Genomic DNA, 23,314 nt, shown 5'->3' with positions numbered 1-23,314 from the left:
CTTTCCCTAGTCTGCTTGTGTTTTACCTGTATGTCCCTGCTCTCTTTATTATTATTATTATTATTATTACTTATACATTCAATCACATTATTTAGCTTACAAAGTGAACATTTCAATATGTGGACATTTCTCACCAGTCCAGTTGTTCAAAATATCTTCAGATAACACCATTCCTCCCTGTCCTGTCAATGCTCTGCCTCCGTATCCCTCCTCCAAATGTCCTTCCCCAGGCCTCCCTCTTCCACACACACCACTTTTGACATTCACACCCATCTCTTGTGTTTGTACATCCTTGAACTATGTCTCTGTCAAAGGACTGTCCCTGCTTTCTTTTCCTCCCTAGATGTACCCAACTACAATAGATTTCTCTCCATTCATTGAGGATGTCACACTCTTCCAACAGTAAACCTTCACAGTTGATGCACTCATTGTGTTTTAGTTACTTCCCTCACCCTCCTCCAATAATTTGCTTAAGTAATAACTAACATGTTTTTTAGTTTACAACTGGAAAAAATGGAACAGATAACACTTTTTCTGTACTTCTGTGCTTTTCTAGGTACAGTAGGTGTGGTATCCCTGCTTTATAGTCAAACCATTTGTAATTGCTTTCTTGCACCATTCATTTTATTCATAAGTATTTTGTTTACTATTTGTTTACCCAGATAAAGTTGGCAGCTCTAAGAGAGAGGGGTCATATTCAAGATGCTCAACACTGTATATCAATACTTTTTGTAATTTAATTTTATTTGTTATTATTCTTACTTTGTTTGCTACAGTGCACATGCATTCACCAGAGAGGCAGACAGAGAAAGAAAGAGACAGAAAAGGAAAGTGAGAAATTGAGCCATCATCCAGGACTCAAACTACAGTCAGCCGTGTGGAAGTCCAGTCCCTTAACCACTTCGCCATCTGCTGGCCCTATGTAAACCAATTTTCAAACTAGAACCTGGCACAAAATAGATGTGCAAAAGAGGTACATTAATACTGAATGCATGTATGTGTGAATAAAAGAAGGCAGGAAAGAACAATGCTTTCAATTTTCATAAAATTTGCAGAACATCTGTGAGGTTTTGTCACCCCCATAGTTTACCCACCTCATAACATATCATCTGAATCCCGGTAATTAAGGAACTAAAAAGAAACTCCATTAAATGTTCACATAGTCATTTATAAGACACAATAAAATATGTAAATAATTCCAAAATACAACAGTGTATATTGTATAGCTCTTCAAATTAGGCACACAAAGTAAATTATAAATGTTTAGCATAATATGTATTTTTAATTTTGATTTTTCTCTCTTTTTAAATTTTATTTCACTTGCATTCTCTTTGTCTAATTACCTTTCAAGAAAAGAGAAAACAAATTTAAGATAAAAATCTTAATGCCTCTTTACAGATAACAAAAGTTAATAACGAGTGGGAAAAACTCCAAGCAGTAAAATCATGATACAACTAAAAGGAATTACCTTGAAAATGTCTGAGTCGCTCTTTAAATCCCTTGAAAAATTGAGCTTATATAAATTCCTGCTTTACTGGGAAGAACGGTTTCTCTGAGGTTTTGAATTGTTAGATTTTTATCTGAGTTTATGAAATATATCTAACATACTATTCTAGTACTACTAAGGATATAATAAGGCTCCCTGAAGTTTCTTTCAAATAGTTTGTTCTTTCTGTTGCTGTTCCTGACTTAATAAGGAATATTTTTTAAACCCCTTCTGTATTCTCACACAGTATTAAGTCTCTATCTTACTGCATAAATGTAACAAAAAATAAACTGCAGGTGCTATTCAATTGTAAAATGAAAGCAATTTGAGATCTCTAAACAAGTTCAATTTTTAAATAATTTCTTTGATTCAGGAAGATCACTGTATATAATTAGAAAAATTCAAAGTCTGGCAAAGAATTTAACTCAATAGACTCCATATTCACATATTCTTTTATGCTACAGTGATTTATTTAAGACTGCCCAGTTTTACTACTTACTATGCTAGCGAGCATTATTAAAACAATCAACTAATGTTCAGTAGAGTTAGAAAACAATAAATTTTATAAAGCTAAATTCTTGCCTGAATATATTTGCAATTAAACAAGTGTTTGAGTCAAATGAAAACACTTCACAGAGGATTGTATCACAGTGTTAAATATTCTTGAAAAATCAATGAAATAAGATATTAAACAAGTCAAAAATTCACAGTAGTAATTTTTTTTTACTGGTACACTTACTGTTTTACTAATATTAGTTTATTATTAATATATAATGTTGAATACTAGTCACAAGCTGGCCATATTTAAACCTTGTTTGTTTTTTAGAAAAAATAAAATAATATTCCAGGCAGATTTACAAATGGAATTCATCTTATATTTTTTTTTCCTGTGGACTATAATGTTCTTTAAAAAGAAATGAGACTCATTTGACCTTATGATTTGATAAACACTTATAAAAATAGATTTCTGAAACCTGAGAGTTGGATGAAAGCATTTATTGAAAGTCACTGGAAATGAAATATTTACTTTAAGAAGTAAAGTCAGCCTATGGCAACATTACAACAAAGTTTGTATGTTTCTGGTCTAAGAGATGGCTAATTATGTGGTACATGTTATTTTGTATTTTTTACTCCCATAACCTGGATACAGCTAACAGCATTGCTTCCTTGGTTTGAACATATTTTCTTCAGCATCTTAGTGTAATTTCTTACTATTTCTGGTCAGATTTTTATCTGGCTAGAAATTTTATATTCCACTATTTTATAAAGGAGAGTTTTGAACACTTATCTCTTATCTTCGAATACTTCTGAAACATTCTCTTAAATAATAGCATATATTTAAGAAGGAGTGAGCAATGGGCACAGAGAATGAAATGGAAGGTGGGTAGAGAATAGATGGCTATTTCTAAGAGATAACAAATTTGATATATTTTAAACTCATAATTACTTTATTTACCCCATCTTTGCTGAGATTTTATTGGACAATTACAATCTTACTGGTTTTGAATTAAATAAATATATTAGGGTTCTAAGAATGAAAGCATAGCACAAAGTAAGTGCTAGACAATTCAATTTTGAATGAATGAATGAATTAATCAGTGAGTGAATGACAAGGACTGCAATTCATTTTCATTAAACAAAATCATAGCTTATTACTAGGAGTAATGCTACTTTACTTCAATACAAGCACAACCCGTTTATTGCGTTTCACTTTATCAAGCTTTGCAGATACTGCAGTTTTATACTTTGAAGGTGTGTGCAGAAGCAAGTCTATTAGCATTTTCCAGCAGCACATGCTCACTTAGTTTCACTCACTTAGTTTCACTGTATCACAGTTTGGTAATTCTCAAAATATTTCAAGGTTTTCCATTATTATTGTATCTGCAATAGTGACCTGCAGTGAGTGATTTTGATGTTGCTATTGCAAATGTTGAGAGGTGCCACAAACTGTACCAATATCAGATGGCAAACTTAATCTGTAAGCGTTGAACATGTTCTGATTGCTCTGTCAACCGGCCATTTCCCTACCTCTTTTCCTCTCCTCTGGCCTCCCTATTTTCTGAGGGAGACATAACAAGTAATAGGTCATTTAATAACACTGTAATACCTCTTAATGTTTTAATAAAAGGAAGATTTGAAAGTCCTTCACTTTAATAAAAAACCAAGTTAGATGAAAAAGGGATGCTGGGAACCAGCAGTTAGCGTAATGGCTATGTTGCTGGACTCCCACGTAGTTGACCGCGGTTTGTGTCCCGGACCCGGTGGCTTAAAACTCACGCCGGGCGCGTGTGCGTGCGTGCCCAAGATCCCGAGAGGAGAGTGGAGGAGAAGGGATTGCAGCGTGACCATCCCCCCTGGGGGGTGATTTCTCGCTTTCTGTCTCTATGTCTCTCTCTGTCTGTCTGGCGAGCGCACGCACCCTACAGTGAAAATCTCTCCAAAAAAAAAAGGGATATTGAAAACTAGGCTTCAGAGAGAGACATTGTATATCTCCACTTAACATATACCAACTACCTCTGCTCTATGGTAGACATTGAAAGATTGGAGGGCATAAAAACATTGAAAATAGTCATAGACACTGAAGATAGTGTGGAAGGAGGGTGGGAGAGAGAAAGTATATAGGGAAGGAGATTAGGGAGAAAAATAGAGAAGTAAGACATTTGTGGGACACAGAAATGGTTTATTATCTATTGATAATAGCATGTATAGTATTCTCAACTCGACTGTTCTGAGGTATATTTCATATTGGGTAAATTCTCTCTACAACTAAATGCTGTATAGCAATTAAGTGTATAAAATAACAACAATAAAAATAAAATTGACTAGTTAATTAAAAAAAAAAAAAACCTAGACTTCAGATAGACTTAAAGTTAGGCTTCCAGACAAGTTGTGACTTCAAAGGAAAAGTTTTTTTTTTTTTTTCTGGAGAGATTTTCACTGTAGGGTGCATGCGCTCGCCAGACAGACAGAGAGAGACATAGAGACAGAAAGAGAGAAATCACCCCCCAGGGGGGATGGTCATGCCGCAATCCCTTCTCCTCCATTCCAAAGGAAAAGTTTTTGAAGTAAATTAAAAATTCTACTCGAGGGAGCACACTGGACAAGAAAGCAAAAAATTCTGACTGATATGGAGGAAGTTTTAGTGGAGTAGATAGAAGACCAAACAACATTCCTCTTTTTTTTTTTTTTTTTTTTGAGAGATGTTTTTGCTGTACATAGCATTTGCTCACCAGAGAGACAGAGAGAAAGAAAGTGAGAAATAATCCACAGGGGGGATGGTCACACCACAATCCCTTCTCCATTCTCCTCTCAGGATTGTGGGCATGCACACCCATGTGTCCAGCATGAATTTTAAAATACCAATTCCAGGACTTGAACCACAGTCAACCACATGGGAGTCCAGTGACGTGACCATTACGCCATCTGTTGGTCCTGCTGCAGAATTCTCTAATATCAAAGCCTAATCCAGAGCACAGTCTTAAGGCATTTCAGTTCCATAAAAGGCTGAGAAAAGCTGGAAAGCTGCTGAAGAAAAGTTTAAAGCACGCAGAGTGAAGGTTTAGGATAGAACCATAACAAAATTGGAAGATAAGGGGCCAGCCAGTGGTGTGGTGACTAAGGGGCTATATTCTCACATGACTGACTACAGTTCAAGTCCTAGACCTATTGACCTAAAAATTACAACAAATGATAGATAGATAGACAGATAGATAGATAGAGATATAGAGATAGATAGATAGATAGATAGATAGATAGATAGATAGATAGATGATAGATAGATAGATAGATAGATAGATAGATAGATGATAGATAGATAGATGATAGATAAGTAGATGATAGATAGATGTTAGATAGATGATTGATAGATAAGTCTTTAAAAAAAGGTGCAAGGTGAACTAGAAAGTGCTGATGTAGAAGCTATAGAAAGTTAACTTGAAGATTTTGCTGATTCTTGATTGAAGGTTGCTACATGAAACTGAAATGTAGATAAAACAAGCTTCTATTGAAGCAGACACCATCTAAGACTTTCAGAGCTAGAGAAGTCAGTGGCTGGCTTCAGAACCTCAATGGACAGGCTGACTTTCTTGTTAGGAGCCAATACGACTGTGACTTTAAGTTGAAGCCAGTACTCATCTATCGTTCCTCACAGCCTCAGGGTTTTATTTATTTATTTATTTTTTTATTTTTTGAGAGATTTTTTGCTATAGGGTGAGTGTGCTCGCCTGAAAGACAGAGAGAGACAGAGAGACAGAAAGCGAAAAATCACCCCCCAGGGAGGATGGCCATGCAGCAATTCCTTCTCCTCCGTTCTCCTCTCGGGATCTTGGGGCACGAACGCACACATGTCCGGCGTGAGTTTAAGCCACCGGGTCTGGGACTTGAACCAAGGTTAACTACATGAGAGTCCAGCAAGATTGCCATTATGCTAACTGCTGGTTGGTCCAACATCCTCAGGTTTTTAACAATTAGCTAAATCTGCTTTGCTTTGCTTTATTGCAGTGGTCTGGAATTAAACCCACAATACCTCTGAGGTACAGGTTTGCCTGTAGTTCTTAGGTCATAGTGTTATAAGAGCCTAAGAATCTATGTCATTCCTTCCTCTAGTAGGAAACAAATTTAAAATGAAATCACAGAGTCTAGCAAAATGATATCCACAGAATATATTTGGAAGAGAGGAAAATAGAAAACAAAGAATGAGAGAAAATGGGTATTATCTTTCTATGGTAAAATTATTATAACAAATTTGTACATAAAAATGTTAAAATGTATTTTGAATTAGTGTCCACATTTAGGGTAAATCACTGTATAAGTCGGGTTCTTCAGAGAAATAGAACCAATAGCATAACAGGGAAGCCTGTGGCCTAGTAGTTGAGGAAGCCAGATCCCACATGGCTGACAGTGATTCCAAACCTGACCTTGATGGCTTGAGAAACCTGCTGGACATGTGTGCATATATGCTCAAAATCCTGACAAAATAGGAAAATAGAGAAGGAATTATAGCATAACCATGCCTGGTTGGGGTCTGCTTTTTCTCTCTCCCTCTCTCTCTCTTTGTGTCTCTCTGTGTCCCTTTCTGGTGAGCACACACACCCTCGGGCAATTAAGGAAATAGAATATACAATATAGAGACATATGGAAGGTTTATTGTGTGAACTGGCTCTCACAATTATGGAGGCAGAGAAGTCTCATTACACGCAAGATGGAGAACCAGGAAAGCTGGTTGTATAATTCAGTCCCAGGCCTGATAGCCAGTGGGAGAACCAGTGCTGTCTCCCTCAGTCTAAGACTGCACCCTCAACCTAAGAAAGACCTGAGAACTCAGGGTCCACTGTAAGTCCCAGAGTTTGAAAACCTGGACAATGGAGCCCTCAGAAGCTTAGAAGAACAGGTGAATGTTCCAGAAACCTTAGGGGAGAGTGAATTCTCATTTCTCCTGTTCTCTTTTTGTAGTATCCAGGTCTCCAAAAGCTTGATGTCAATGACTGCCCACATAACTTCCAAAATTCTGATGCTCATTTATAATTTTCTATTTATTTATCTTGTTTGTGGGATTTTCAGCTCCTAAAGGCAGGGAATCTTTCCACAATAGTAATCTCAGCAGGCATGTACCTGGCATATTACATTTCTAAGAAGTGAAATATAGTTCTCAATATATGGAGCAAATTATTGGCTTGAGTTTTCTAAGTAAGTACTTCAAATCCTCTTTTCATTTCACATGAAGTCTTGTATAGATGATGATAGCAACAGATCACATAATGGTTACATTGCTATACTCCCATGTAGGGGACCATGGTTCGACTCCTGGACCTGGCATTTTGAAACTTACACTGGGTGCATGTACATGCATGCCCAAAATTCCAAGAGGAGAATGGAGGAGAAGGGACTGCAGCTTGGCTATCACACCAGGTGGGTGATTTCTTGCTTTCTGTCTTTCTGTCTTGCTCTCTTTCCAGTGATTGCATGTGCCCTATAGCAAAACTCTCTCTCTCTCCCTCTCTCTCCAAAAAAATAAATAAAATATGAAATGAATAAGAAGTAGAAACAACTAAAGAGATGATCTTTTCATTTTTCCCTTAACCAGAAATGATTATGAAGGCTATGTTTGTCTGTGTTTTCTTGGTATTATACAGCTCATAGTATCAGAATTGTGTGCCATGATATGAAACATGGCATGCATTAATAAACATGTAGAATTATATACCTTTGTTGTTATCCATTCCTCCTACAGCATACAGTGTTCCCACAGTAGATTTTCTGGGTTTAGTTCTTGGACTTTGCATTAAAGTTCTTCTTTCTGGCAATAGATGATACTTCATTGCTTCCAGAATCAGCTTTTGACATTCCAGATCATTCTTAAATAATGCATGATTTTCCAGGTCAGCCAAAATCTGTAAATAATGTGTAATTGCTATTAACAATGCTTTTTAAAAGAATAATATAGTACCAGTTGTTACATTTAGAAGTTTGATGCCTATATTATTATACCTACATTGATAAGAATGAACTACATTGACAAATAAGTGTGATTAAAATGCATGGCTTACAAAAGTAACAGGATGAATATTATTTTTTTACTCACTATTAATTGTCCTTTTACTCCACGGTATAAAGGAAGTGCTCTAGAGAGCAGTTTTTTTTAGTTCATTTTCTATTACAAAAGCTATTTGTAAATAAAAAATAGTTGCCTATGTTGGTTCTAAATATGTCTGGTGAAGGAAATAAAAAAAAAAAACTTTAACAAATTAGGTCATAACAAGCCTATCTTAAGTATTTATATATTTAATTTAAGATGTTTCAAGTAGTTTAAAGCCCTTTAAAATTCAGTAGAATTGGAACCAGCAATTACATAATGGTTACATCGCTGGACTCCCACCTAGTCGATTACAGTTTGAGTCCTGGACCCGATAGCTTAAAACTCATGCTGGATGCATGTATGTGTGTGCCCAAAATTCTAAGAGAAGATTAAGTAATAGATCTTGTTTTATTTTTAGTAAATGCAAAATGTGTTGTATAGATGTAGAAAATTAATGAGTAGTAAATTTAGCACTTATCCACCGACGTTTATTGCACATTAATAAAAACACCTGCAACCATCTCTGTATCCAAATGTTTATTCATGAATAACTTAATATGTGATGCTAGCATGTTTTAAAAGAATTATTTCTAACACTAATTTTAACCTTAATTAAATAAATTTATTTAGCCTCTCTACTAAGCAAATTACTGTTAGATGTACCCTAAATAAATAAAAAAATAAGACATTCATATATAAGATGCAGAAAAGGCAACAGAATAGATCTAGGTCTGAATAATGAGCATAATGTATGATAGTTACCAGAAGCTTTGACATTATATAAGTGAAGATATTGAATATATTTCTGGCTATGTTTCCTTTCTTGTGCATGCATGTGTGTGCATTCCCAAAATTCCGAGGAGAATGGAGGTGAAGGGATTGTGACATAGCCATGGGGGGTGATTTCTAGCTTTCAGTCTCTTTGTCTCTCTCTGTCTCTCTGGTGAGTACACTTACCCTATAAAAAAACTCTACAAGGAAAAAAAAATTAAAAATAAAGTGTTTTTCAAATATATGTAGAGAGATATAATTCAGTTTCTATTCCATTTCTGTCTGAATGCAGAAAAAGTGACAACAATTTACAAAGTAGTGTTTCTATTTTTATGTCTGGTACATGGATAAGAATAAATTATAATAACTAAAAAATAGATAGTAGATAATATTAAATGTAAAAGATATTTTAACCAATAAAAATTTTGTTTCAAATAAAATTGTACATTAGCTCCATTTTTCCGCAAACTTTTTGAAGTACCCTTATGCATATTTAACTAAGCTATGTATTTCCAGTCTTCTTTTTATTCATATATAAACAAATGTTAGCATAGATAAGATGCATAGCAAATAACACTTTCTGCAGGCAATTTTCGTTCCTTTGTTAACAACTCTGCTAGGCAAATAGGCTCTCTACCAATACTGTGATTAGCCTTGTTTTGTGACTAATGACTACCAAATTATAGTGTAACCCTGTAGCCGCAGACTAGAACACATTGTGATGCACATGATAATCTTCTGTGTGATATTTAGAAATTACTATTTTGAAAAATTGGAATAATTTATCTATATATTAATAGAACTTTTAACAATACCTGTGTTAGAGCATTGTAGCTGATAGACATGTCATGAACTCAGGATTCAAATAATTATGTTCTTTGCATTTATGTGTTTGAAAGCATTAGTAATCTTTTATTTAATGCACCCTTCTTAGCGTTAACTCTGGTTAGAAAAACATAGAGAATAAAGTGCATTTGTTAAAAAAATAATTTATTGTAAATGACCACTGCTTTTGTTATTATAATACACATAATTTGATTGCAGATGGTTTGATAAATTGTACCACATGTTTAAAACTGCCACCTGATTAGCAGTGTGAAAATATTGATGAGTGTATTAGTTCTGTGTGCATGCAGAAAGATAGTCATTTTTTTTTTTTTGAGAGATATTTTTCCATAGTGCATGTGTGCTCATTGGAGAGACAGAGAAATGGTGGGAGGGAAAGTGACAAATCACCCCCAAGGAGGGATGGCTATACTACAACATTTTCTCCATTTTCCCCCTCAGGATTCTGGGCATGCATGCACACAGGTGCCTGATGTAATTTTCAGGCTGCCAGGTCCAGGACTCAAACCACGGTTGACCATGTGAAAATCCAGTGCCTTAACCACTATGCCACTTGATAGCCTTGAAAGACAGTCCTTAAACTGAAGTTTTCCAAGAAAATATTTATGGATTTATTGTAAATACTTGGAATAAATTGGTAATTTTGACTCTGAATGTATTCCAAATAATTTTTCAGGGTAGCTTCATAAAAACAGAATGCTTTTACAGCCAGCAGGTGGCATTGTTGTTAAGGCTCTGGACTCCCCCATGACCATGTGGTTTGGGTTCTGGACCTGGTGGCTGGAAACCCACACTGGATTCATGTATAGCTACCCACCTTTTGAAGGTGATTTCTCATTTTCCCTCCCACCATCTCTTTCTAGTGAGTGTACGTGTCCTCTGGCAAAAAAACTTAAAAAAAATAAATAAATGAAGTGATGATGCTTTAAATAAGTGTCTAGATTTTTGCATTGTTTTTCTCAACCTCCTAAAAAGAACATAGAACAAATTTTCATGTCATTGAAAAGAAAAAAAAAACATAAAACTCTTCTCTCAATATATTATCTGTCAAGAAAAATACTCTTTTCTAGAATCCTTGTCACAATTCTCTGCTCTATCTATATAGCATGCATAAATACTGCCTTAACATTAAAAATAACTTTTTGTAATGATATCCTAAGCAAGCAAAATCAAATGCATACATTTACATGTGCTGCATGACCTACTCTTATTACACAAATAACATAGTCCAATTTCATGGTAAGTCAGAAAATATTTACACTGCAAAATTTGCATTATGGCTAGCTTTTTAAAAACATCATCAAGAAACATTATTAAGGAAATACAATATACAGTACCACACTCCTATAATGTTTAGTGATTGGAAATAAGAAAGTCTATAGTTTAAGCTATTTCTCAAGTAGATGTAATGCTGAATTCATGAAAACATAATTTGCAAGGCAATATAACTAACATAATCTATACAAAGGATTGCAGTCTCATCTTCACCTTTCATCTGGTGAGAGTTCCCATTGTAAAATGAAATGCAATATTGAATAGACACTTGAAGATAAATTTGAACTTATTAAAAGACCAAAGAAAATACTAACTCTTCTAACACTATATCCTTGGGCTGTCATGATTCTGAAAACATTCTCACATTCATGACAAAGTGACAAAATTTCATATACTCCATATTATTTCATAATATTTCTAACTTTTGTTTTCCTACTGGGTCTTGTGTTAAAAAAATCAACTCACAGTATTTGAATCTACAAAGCAAAATTGATTTCTATTAGAAATGACAGTCTTTTGGAGACTAAGTGACAGTTTCATACATAGTCTTTCAAGTTTTCTTTTTGACAAAATGAAAACGATGAATGATAAAACATTATTATAGTCCACAAGCTGTACAAAAAATGATTTCTACTTCAATGTCTTATAAATATATCTAATATAAATAAAGTATTTTAGGTATTTATATTGAAAAGTTTCTAAGATATTCCACAGGGAAACTATGATCACACTCAGGGCTACACAAAACCTGCACCTGTTTACTAGTCAGCTTAAGGTGCTGGTGAGAGGAGGAAATGCAATTACACTGACCTCCGGTAGCAATGCAGTAAACAGCAAACTCAGGAGTGGGGCTTCTGACTTAACAAGGGAAAAGCAACCGTCTCATGTCTAAAGAGACTTTCTGTATATTTCCCTCCTTTCTAACTTTGTCTAGGTCTGAAGTCAGAGAGGATTGGCGTTTACGCTAAAAGTTTAGCATTACTAGTTAGTTGGTTCAGTCATGCTTATAGCTCTTCTCAGTGACTTTTTGCATTTCTGTTGTGATGGGAACAACCTGCACTTCCTTAAGAGAAACTAGTTCTCCCATAGTCTGCGGCCTGCAAGAAGCTCATCACCAGTGAGTAGATAGATTTTCATGTGACGTTTAAAGTCCCATTAGCTTCAATTGAAAAGAATTTTGGCAAAGGATAGAATCATTAAATTTTTGAGAGTGAAATATCTCTGTCTATTCTACTAATATAATCGCTATTTTGAACTAATTATTTAATGATGTTATTTATATTTTAAAATAAATACCCAACAGAGCTTTTTGGATTCCCTCCCAGTGTTCTCATTTCAAAAGGAAGATGCAGATTACTGACATGATAAAGGTTACATCAGATACATCTGAGTGACTCCTTCTGAAGTATTTGAGGAAACAAGAAGAAACTATGCTTCAAGTAAAGAGCAGGTTCATTAATTTTATTGAGTATAGAAATAGCTGATTGCTTTAAGATAAAAAAAAAAATACTTGGCTAAGCTGACAGTGTATCAAAGTATAATAACATAACCAAAACAGAAAAGCTCATAAAATTAACCCAAATGATTGTTCTTATTAGTGACAAGTGAAATGGTTTTTGTGCAGCTATAGTTTATAATTACCTTTATGTATTCAATATAGGTTTACTATCTAAGTTTGAAAGTTTAGAATTACTAAACACTAAATAAGGAGACAGAATTTCATGGGCATCACTATAAGGTAAGTTGACTTCACAAGGAATCATAAAAACTAGATATTCAACTGACAATTCAAATTCACATATTTAATTCAGAACTTATTTTTCCCCATTTCCGTTCTTTCTCCTCTACTTAAATTATCTTCTTTTTTTTTACTGGTGATTTGGAATATTTATCTGCACTTATATTTTTCAGTTTCACTGCTTCAAATTAACTTGGAAAATTTACTATATAAATAGGTAAATATTCCCCAAATTCACTTTTGTTTCTGAGACCCCAGATCCACTGCTGTTTCAGTTTAGCCAAGTTCTTTGTCTCCTTAGTCAGCCTCACATCCCAAAAGTTAGCAAATATTGCTGATCATTGTAATACTGCCCATGATTCTTCCATCTCATTACTTTCTATTTCAAAAGTCAGTTCCCTGATTGGAATTCTTATTAGCTCTTTCCTGAATTTTTGAGAAAAACTAGTAATTTGAATTCTTGTCTGTGGTACAGAGTCATACAGAGAATTCTGACCACTTCCATGCAATGCCTTAAAGCATCCATGTTCATCATTCACTGCTTTGCTGTCTTGTTTTAATTCCTTTCACTACAATTGAAAAGTATTTCCTATTGTAACTTGAAACACCTGGTTCAGGGTCATTCCTCCAAATCAACCTCCTACTTTGACAAGGCTGTTTTATTTACTATCCTCTACATGAGCAGTTTCTTTATTGTGTCTTCAATGTGATATTTTTCTTTTGTTGAACTATGTGAGTCAGTCGATCCTGGTTACGTGTAATAGTGTTACCTTGTGTTTTAAAGAAAATTTGAAAGTTTACCTTTATTTTGTAATTTATAAATGGGCTTCCTTAGAATTTGGCCTTTTGTTTGAGGATTTGAAGATGGTGTAATGGTTCTGCTGCTGGTCTCCCACATAGTTGACCACAGTTTAAGTCCTGGACCAGGCAGCTTTTTGAAACTCTTGCTGTGTGAATGTGTACCCAAAATCCTGAGAGGAGAATGGAGAAGGGTAGCGGCCTGACCATCTCTCTGGGGATGATGTCTCGCTTTTTTTCTCATCTCTCTCTCTCTCTTTCTCCTTCTGTCTCTCCAGTGAATACATGTGCCCTATAGCAAAAATCCCTCTGAAAAAAAAAATTTTGCCTTTCTCCCCCTCCCCCCCCCTTTTGCTATAGGGCACATGCACTCCCAGAGAAAGACAGAGAGTGATAGAAAAAGAAGTGAGAAATTATTATCACTTGGGAGGATGGCAACACCACAATCATTTCTCTTCCATTCTTCTCTCAGGATTCTGGGCCACACACTCACGTGTTGCCCGCATGTTCCTCAAGCTACTGGGTCCAGGTCTCAAACCCTGGAGTTAACCATGTGAGATCCAGTGCCTTAACCACCACAACACCTGCTGGGCCAGACTGACCATTTTAATAATAAACTAAATGTAATGTAATTCTTTAGCATCTCTTCCTTGAGAGAGAAAAATCAGCAAGTTACCTATATAGTATATCCTGAAGAAGTAACTGCCTTAAGCCTTTGAAGAGTTTATGGTTTCACATAAAACATTGAAAATTTTCCCTTTACTTTTTTACACTTTATTGCATAGGAATTAATGCTAATGATAAGCTCTGAAAATACTTTGACACTTCTCTGCAGGACACCAACTGAACAGAATACTTACATTTACTTTTGAAAAACTGGATTCCTTGATTCCAACAATAATGCATTACTAGCATTAAACTTTTGTTTTACTTTAGTACTATCTCAATTATCTTTAAATAAAAACCTTTTAATTTGTCTCACACTAATTATAAGCTATCAGTCAGTATGTGGCTTCCCTTATTTCACGAAGAGATGATGGAGAAAGAATTTTAATCACTTTATATTTGCAGATTTCCAACTTTCTTTAGATTTACTCTGATCAAAGTCAAACATACCTCTTTTGATCATCATCAGTGAAGTAAGCTCCTGTGAAAACATCAAGGTAGATGCAACTTGCAAGTCAATAAGGGATTAAAATAATTCTCCCAAGTAAAACTAATTCCACTGGGCATATGCTTTGTAGAGTTTGTGAAGTTTGGGGATAAAATGAGTTGCTCAAACATCTTTACTGAAAAACTTTAGAGATAAGGGAAAATATAAATGTATGAATCTCAATATTAAGGGTATGGACATAATTTGGAGTGTGTCAAGCCCTATGCCAGATACTTTGGAATAATGCATAAACTCCTAACTTAAAGTAATTTATAGTAAAATAGGACATATGATTATTATTTTCCAGTACTTACAGTTAAACAGCCATATATTAAACTGTGTTGAAAAACTGTCTGTCATAGCTTTATGACGGTGCAGATGTCAACTGACTTTCAAAACAGGAACCAATAAACTATCCATTCCTCTTTTGTTCTTTTTACATGACCCTCTTGACTTACATAGTAGTTGAAAGTCACTGCTAGCAGCCTGGGACCAGCAGATGGCATAATGGTTACATTGCTATGCACTCACGTAGTCCACTGCAGTTCGAAACCCAGACCCAAAAGCTTAAAACTCATGCTCATGTGCATGTGTGTGCATGCAGAAGAGAATGGAGGAGAAGGGATTGTGGCATGGTGTCCTTCCTGCGGGGGATTTCTTGCTTTCTGTCTCTCTGTATCTCTAGCAAATACCCATGCCCTATAGAAACATCTCTCTTAAAAAGAAAAAGAAAAAAAGAAAAGAAAAGAAAAAAAAAAGAAAGTCTTGCTAGCAGCCACATTAATCAAATTAATGTAGATGTATGTTGGGAGATGATGTTTAAAGCGGTGATCATCAGTGTATATGGTGACGTAGAGTGTTTCTCAACATAAGATCATGTTGTATTTTCACTATGCTACACTCAACGCCACTCTAGAACAACTTGAATATTTCAAGGGCATTTTTGCATTCCTGAAAAAAGAGAACTTGGAGAAAACTCTTAATGGCAAGACCCTGCTTCTCCTCTCTCCAGTACCTGTATTTTGAATGTAATAATTAGAAATAGAAAAAAAATTTATATGAACAAATGTTTGAGGGTAAATATTATGAAGAAAGAAGTTATTCCTACTAATATTTATAATACACAAATTACATACAGGAATAATGTATGTGTGTATATGTGTATATATTATAGAATATATTTGAAAACATTTATAATTATAGCACAGAGTATTAGCAAATGATAGGATAAAGTTGAAATTTATGTGAAGAACTGAGAAACTGTCTATTAATGGAACCAAGTACTGATCAAGAACCATTAAACAAGTTGCCTACTAGTGAGGTGACAGAGGGCTTGTACATCAGAGAGCAATGGTAGAAACCTCTGCTGAACTAAGTATTTTTTCAGCATCACTGATAACTCCACTTTTGGCTCTATACACTATCTCCTAACAGACAGTTTTCCATGGTGCTCATATTTCTGCCATATTCAAGAGTAGACACATTCACTCTTGGCCTGGCCTACCCTTCAAGAATATTTCAATAGCAAATACTCTAGTAGTTGGTGGTAATGATTCCCTCTGGAGCAAAGACCAGATTTGCCTAATGTTCAGTTAAAAAACAGAACGAGCAGGGGAGAGCATGAAGCATCTTCCTTCGGGGCAAAGGGCAGGCATGCTTACTTCCTCTTAGGAAATACTCAGATTCTTTAAGTTCAGGGTTCCTCCATTTACAGGCACAGGCATCACCCAACCTCTTCAAGTCACCTAGTGGTCATTGGCATTTATGGAAGTGGGTAAATGGTATTATTCTGGTTATTACTATTGCTGTGATTATTAAAGCCTTTTTTTTTTTAACCCAAGAATCTTACACTTGTTGTCAGCATCCATGAAACTATGGTGATTTGCAAATAGGGTAAAATCTCAAATTCTTCACAGTGCTTGATATTATCCCAGGTCTCAGTCTCACTCCCTGGGTGGATAACAGCTTTGAGCGTGTCATTAAGACAGAGCATTCACCTAGTAACTCCGAGAATGTGTCATTCAAAGTGAAGTATGTGATTGGCTATAATTATTTCTATTACTTTCATTCATATTTTATTCTACTCTCAAATCAGAACTGGTAAATAAGGGACCAAAAAAATTTGAAATTTTTGAGGTTCTATTCTTATTTACTTTGTTGTTTGTTTTGCTATAAGGTATGTGCATGTGCTAGAGAAAGAGAGAAAATGAAAAATCATCCCCTAGAGGACATGGCCATGCTGTAATCTCTTACCCTTCATTCACCTTTCAGGTTTTGGGCATGCACACACATAAATCTGGTGTGATTGGGTCTGACATTTGAAACGCAGAGTAGGCCTTATGGGATTCAGCATCTTAACCATCACACCACCTGCTGGCCCTATATTCTGATTTACTTTTGTCTGCTCTTAATATAAAGTTGACTTTTAAAGTGGGGAGTCTGGAGCCAGCAGTTAGCATAGTGGCTATGTTGCTGGACTCCCACATAGTCGACTGTGGTTTGAGTCCTGGACCCAGTGGCTTAAACTCACGCTGGGTGCGTGTGCGTGCATGCCCAAGATCCCAAGAGGAGAAAGGAGGAGAAGGAATCGCGGCGTGATCATCCCCCCTGGGGGGTGATTTCTCGCTTCCTTTCTCTATGTCTCTCTCTGTCTTTCTGGTGAGCGCACATGCTCTATAGCAAAAGCCTCTCCAAAAAAAAGAGAAAAAAAAAAATAAAAAAAAGGGGAGTCTAAGAAATTTATAGATCGATTAAATTTGTCCTAATGAATAGAACTTCTAAATAGAACTAATTTATTTAAAGTTAGGTAACTATTTGCTTTGTGTGTGTGTAATAGGTAGTTGGTAAATAAAATTAATTCATGTCTTAGAATTAAAAATAGACTTCTGAGACCAGCAGATGGTGTAATGGTTACATTGCTAGATTTCTACTTACTCGACTTCAGTTTAAGTCCCAGACCTAGCAGCTCAAAACTCGCGCTGGGTGCGTGTGAGTGCATGTCCAAAATCCTAAGAGAAGAATGGAGGGGAGGGGATTGTGGCATGGCCATCTTCCCTTGGTGGTAATTCTCACTTTCTGTCTCTCTGTCTTCTCTGTCTTCTCAGTGAGCAAATGTGCACTATAACAAAAAATTTCTCTCTCTCTAAAAAATAAAAGAAAGAGACAAACAAAGAAAACTTTCCTTAGGCCAGTAGGTGGTGTGTGGTGGTTAAAGTGTTGGATTCCCACATGGTGGACCACAGTTTGAATCTTCGACACAACAACTTAAAAAACACAACAGGCACATATGCTTGTGTGCTTAAAATCCTGAGAGGAGAAGGGAGAAGAAGGGATTGTGACATGGCCAATGCCCAGGGAGTGATTTCTCACTGTCTCTCTCTTTTTGTCTCTGTCTCTCTTCAGTGAGCACAAGTGCTCCTTGGAAAAAAAATCTTAAAAAACAGAAAAAGAAAACAGTTCTCAGGTCTTCATTATAGCAATGATTTGGTTTGTATTATTAATCTCATAAAAGCAATTTTAAGTATAATTTTACAACTTAATATTATTTAACTCTTCCTAACATATCTTATCATTCATATGTGGTATCTACCAAACGATTCTTGAAAATACATGTGTAATTGTACTTTTCAGTTTACAGAACACTTTCATATATGTTGTTATTAATTTCATTGCAGTCCTATTAAAGAGATCTAGCATTATTTATTCTCTTTGAAAGAGTAGACGCTCAATCTTGGAAAGAATAATTCTTTTTTTTTTTTTTTGAGAGGTTTTTGCCATAGGGCGCGTGTGCTCACCAGACAGACAGAGAGATAGAAAGTGAGAAATCACCCCCCAGGCAGGATGGCCACGCCGCAATCCCTTCTCCTCCATTCTCCTCTCAGGATCTTGGGCACGCACGCACACGCACCCGGCATGAGTTTAAGCCACCAGGTCCGGGACGCGAACCACCGTCAACTACATGGGAGTCCAGCGACATAGCCATTACGCTAACTGCTGGTCCCAAGAATAATTGATTTTAAGAACACATTCTAAGCAACCAATGAACAGTAAATTAGCAAAAATGCATATGTGAGGCCCCACTCCTCCACATACACCTCATCTTACAGGGATATGGAGGTAGAACATTGACGGGATGGGGAAGCGTGGTGTTACTGGTTGAAGATATTTTGATCAATGGGACTGGGGAGAAATGTTCACATATTGAAATGCTCACATTGTAAGTTAAACAATGCGATTGAATGTATATACAAAAAAATAAATAAAATAAAATAGTAAGTGGAAAAGCCAAAAAAATGCAAATGTGAAAAACTGCATAGATTTTTAAAAACTTTGAACCAAAACAAACTCATACTTTAATTCCACTTTCCATGAACTTTGGAAGTACTCTTGTATTGTATAATAGGAGTCAGTGAAGAAAAATACATAGAAAACAAGCATTTCTGCAAGTATGTATTTTAATCTATGTCATGTATTTTAGGTTACACTGGATTTGCTCCTTAATACCCTCTTTTTCCTACATGTCTGTGAAACATCTACTCCTTTTCCAAGACCTAGTGCATATATCTTCCATTATGAAGACTTCCCTGATGTCAGGGAATATTGCCTACTCTTCTCTTCAGGCTGCTCTCTTATCTCCCTACCTACCAGCACCATATTCGCCTACAAGATTTATTGCATATTTATTTATTTATGTTTCTGTTTTCCCCAGTAGACAAACCCATGCACCATGAGTTGTAAAGGGTCTACCACAGAGCTGACACAATGAGTGAATTATACATTTAAGTCACATTATTGACTAAAATTGCACTTGCAGGAATGTTTCTTTTCCTAGAATGACCTTTATATGTTATTTAATTTTCTAATTGATTTACATATTCGGAGTCAGAAAGGCATAATGAACATTTAGTATAGTATTTTGTAGAAAACATTGCATAATTTGAATGCTTATTAACTGAAATATTACAGGGTTACATTTAAGGCACATGACTTAGTGATGTGTTAGAAGAATAGTTAAGAGTTCTGGACACCAGGTGGCCTGCAGTTGCAGGCCCTCCCACCCCAGTCCTTCCCACATCCCCACTCTTGCTTCTCTCTGGACTTCAGGTTGGTCTTGTGGGACTTTAAGACAAATTCCCATACACCCCACCTGCAAACCAAATTGAGCTGGCCAGCAGTTCCGGACCCCAGGCGACCTGCGACATCAGGCCCTTCCACCCAGGACCCGTCACTCATCCTCTGGCTCTTCCCCACTTGCCTTTGAACTCTCTGAATTTTAGTGTTTTGTTTTGTTTTTCTTTGTTCTTGAGGTGTTGCTTATTAGGTCATTTGGATGCTTACCACTTCTTAGAACCAGGCAGGACTTTGGGTCACCCAGGACCAGTGACAACAGTACATGATACTTTTGAGCAACAGGTAGGCCAATCATAAGAGAAATCATCCATTTTCTAATCCTATATAACTTTTAACACTCAGAGATACCTTAATTACGTTAGGAAGCAACATATAGGTCACCTGATGACTAGGAACAATTGCAGAGGCTCAAGAAATATGAGCAACCAACAAAAGGCCTCTCCCCCAAGGAAAATCATCAAGCCTACATCATCCACAGTCATTACAATGGACGTCATGGACATGTCTGATAAGGAATTCAGAATATTTGTAGTAACCAAACTAACTGAGATGGAAGAGAAAAGAGACAAGGAGCTCCAGGAGATGAGGAAGTCCTTTCATGATTTGAAAGAAGAAATAGATACTTTAAACAAGAACAAGATGGAACTTCTAGGATTGAAGAATGTGATACAGGAAATCAAAACATCCCTTGAAAGTATTAAAAGTAGGTTAGATCAAGAAGAAGATCTAATCTCTAATCTCTAAGGTAGAAGACAAAACATCTAACCTAGAAAAAAGTATCAAGAAGACTGAGAAAACAACCATGAAAAATGAGGATAATATACAAGGAATATTGGATACCAACAAGCACTCCAACATACGAATAATTGGTATCCCAGAAGAGGAAGGAAATAATAAGGGCCTAGATAATTTATTCCATGATATCCTGGAAGAAAATGTTCCAAACCTAGAAAGGCATTCAAATATCTAGACCCAAGAAATACATAGGACCCCAAGTAGAATCAACCGAAGAAGATCCTTCCCAAGACACATCATACCCAGACTGGCAAAAACAACAGAAAAAGACAAGATACTAAAGTTGGCAAGAGGGAAATGTCAAGTTACCCATCAGGCTAACATCGGATCTCTCTACGGAAACATGCAGGCAAGGAAAGAATGGGGATATATAGTCAAAGTGTTGAATGAATGACAATTTCAAGAATACTATACCTGGAAAGATTATCTTTTATATAAGAAAAAAAGACAAAAACATTCTTAGATAAACAAAATCTGAAGGGATTTACCAACTCCAGGCCAGCTCTTCAAGAGGTTCTGAAGGGAGTACTATACCAGGAAAGCTAAAAAGTCAGACAGACAGTTATACGAGAACAAAAGGTAACCAAGAAAATGGCTCCCTTAAGGACCAGATACGGAAATATCAATAATTACATTAAATTTCAATGGACTGAATTCTCCAATCGCAGCCTCGGAAAAAAAAAAAAAAAAAAAAAAAAAAAAAAAAAAAAAAACAGAAACCCTCTATCTGTTGTCTACAATAAACTCACCTTATGGATAAACACATACACAGACTAAAAGTGAAGGGCTGGAAAAAGATATTCCACGCAAATGGAAATCGAAAAGTTCTGGAGTAGGCAAAGATTTCCTAAATAAGACTCTGAAAGCACAGACAATAATCCCTAAAATAGACAAGTGGGACTATATCAGACTAAGAAGTTTCTTCACAGCTAAGGACACAGTAACAAGTGTTGACCCTCAGAATTGGAAAATATTTTTGTTAAATATGCTTCAAACAAGGGACTGATAACCAGAATACACAAGGAACTCAGGTGCCTTATGCGGAAAAAAAAAAAAAAGATTAACCCAATTAAAAGATGGGGAAATGAGCTGAACAAAAATCTCTCTAGGGAAAACATATGAACAGCCAAAAAGCATATGAGGAAATGCTCAACATCCCTCATCATAAGGGAGATGCAGAGTAATACCCCAATGAGATTCCTCCTAACCCCTGTCAGAATGGCAAATATTAAGATTATAGAAAGTGGGGACCAGCAGATAGCATAATGGCTATGTTGCTGGACTCCCACTTAGTTGACCATGGTTCGCATCCGGACCCAGTGGCCTAAAACTCATGCCAGGCACGTGTGCATGCGTGCCCAAGATCCCGAGAGGAGAATGGAGAAGAAGGGATTGCGGCGTGGCCATCCTCCCTGGAAGGTGATTTCTCGCTTTCTATCTCTCTGTCCCTCTCTGTCTTTCTGGCGAGTGCATGCACCCTATAGCAAACACCTCTCCCCCACCCCCCCAAAAAAAGAATATAAAAAATGATCAATATTGGTGGGGATGTGGTGAAAAGGGAACTCTCCGACACTGTTGGTGGGAATGTAAACTGGTTCAGCCACTGTGCAGAAAAATATGGAGGTTTCTCAAAGATCTACAAATAGAACTACCATTTGATCCAGCAGTCCCACTTCTGGGTATCTACCCAAAGGACAGGAGAATACTCAGTCAAAAAAGTGCTTGCACATCAATGTTTACTGCAGCATTATTCACAATTGCCAAAACATGGAACCAACCTAAATGTCCACAAACTGATGAATGGATTGAAAAGTGAGGCATATATACTCTATGGAATACTACTCAGCCATAAAAAATAACAAGACCCTGACATTTGGTAGAAAGTGGTCAGATATGGAGGATCTATCGATGAGTGAAGTAAGCCAGGCTATGAAAGAAAGATATTAGATGTATCCACTTATTATATATCGACTATCTGCACTCTATAATAGAGAGTGAAATTTGGAGGACATAAAAGCAGTGAAAATAGTTAAGAAGAATAAGACAATATTAGAATGCATTATGCTTTTAAAGCCCACGAAGACTGAAGAAAACCAATTTGAACGAAATGTTTAGAAAAAACTAACACAAACTAGTTTGTTCCACTTACTTCACTGTGCAACTTGAAAACCTTGTGAAGTTCAGTGGTACTCCACCTCAACATTCTGTTTTGGAACGAGTTTTTCACTGTATTTCAGTGTACGTTTTGAAATGAAGCTTAATTTTGTGAAATAAGCATGTAACTTTTCAGCCAAAATCTGTCCTTTTCCTTAGAATACCAGAAACATCTTTGGCACAATGACTCCACTCACGGAACCTATTTTCACACCTAAAGTTATTTGTAGGAGCTGCAAGTTGAGTTTTGGGCCTAAGAATAAACTTCATATTCAAACCAATCTAAAACTAAGAAACCCTCCTCCAAAAAATTAAAAAAGAAGTATAGTTAACAAAATTTTGATATCTGGAAGAAAGACTTGCTAATATTCTTGGCTAGAAAATAATATTAGAAGAAAATATATTTAAAATATAAAATGTATCTTAGTATAAGAAATATACTTTACTAAATTGGTAATTGATTTCTAATGCCCCACATAAATATTTTACAGATTGCTTTGAATAAGTTAAAATAAAAATAATGAAACATGCTATGCATTCTGAATTTGAACTATAACCAGTTTTCAACCGGCTATGCCAGCTGTGAGACTCTTC

General features: G+C 36.0%; 1 protein-coding gene across 1 annotated transcript in view; it reads right to left on the bottom strand.

The window, feature by feature from the left end:
- The window catches only part of LOC102468869 (kelch-like protein 1), a 244,376-nt gene that overhangs the window by 114,779 nt on the left and 106,283 nt on the right, over positions 1-23,314 (bottom strand). Inside the window, exon 6 of the mRNA XM_027767138.1 lies at positions 7,689-7,875. Within this exon, the coding sequence (XP_027622939.1) occupies positions 7,689-7,875 (187 nt within the window). The remainder of the gene's footprint in view (positions 1-7,688; positions 7,876-23,314) is intronic.

Source organism: Tupaia chinensis, unplaced genomic scaffold (assembly GCF_000334495.1).
Source record: "Tupaia chinensis unplaced genomic scaffold, TupChi_1.0 Scaffold143943_1, whole genome shotgun sequence".
Lineage (NCBI taxonomy): Eukaryota > Metazoa > Chordata > Mammalia > Scandentia > Tupaiidae > Tupaia > Tupaia belangeri.
This window is presented reverse-complemented; position numbering and strand designations above follow the sequence as displayed.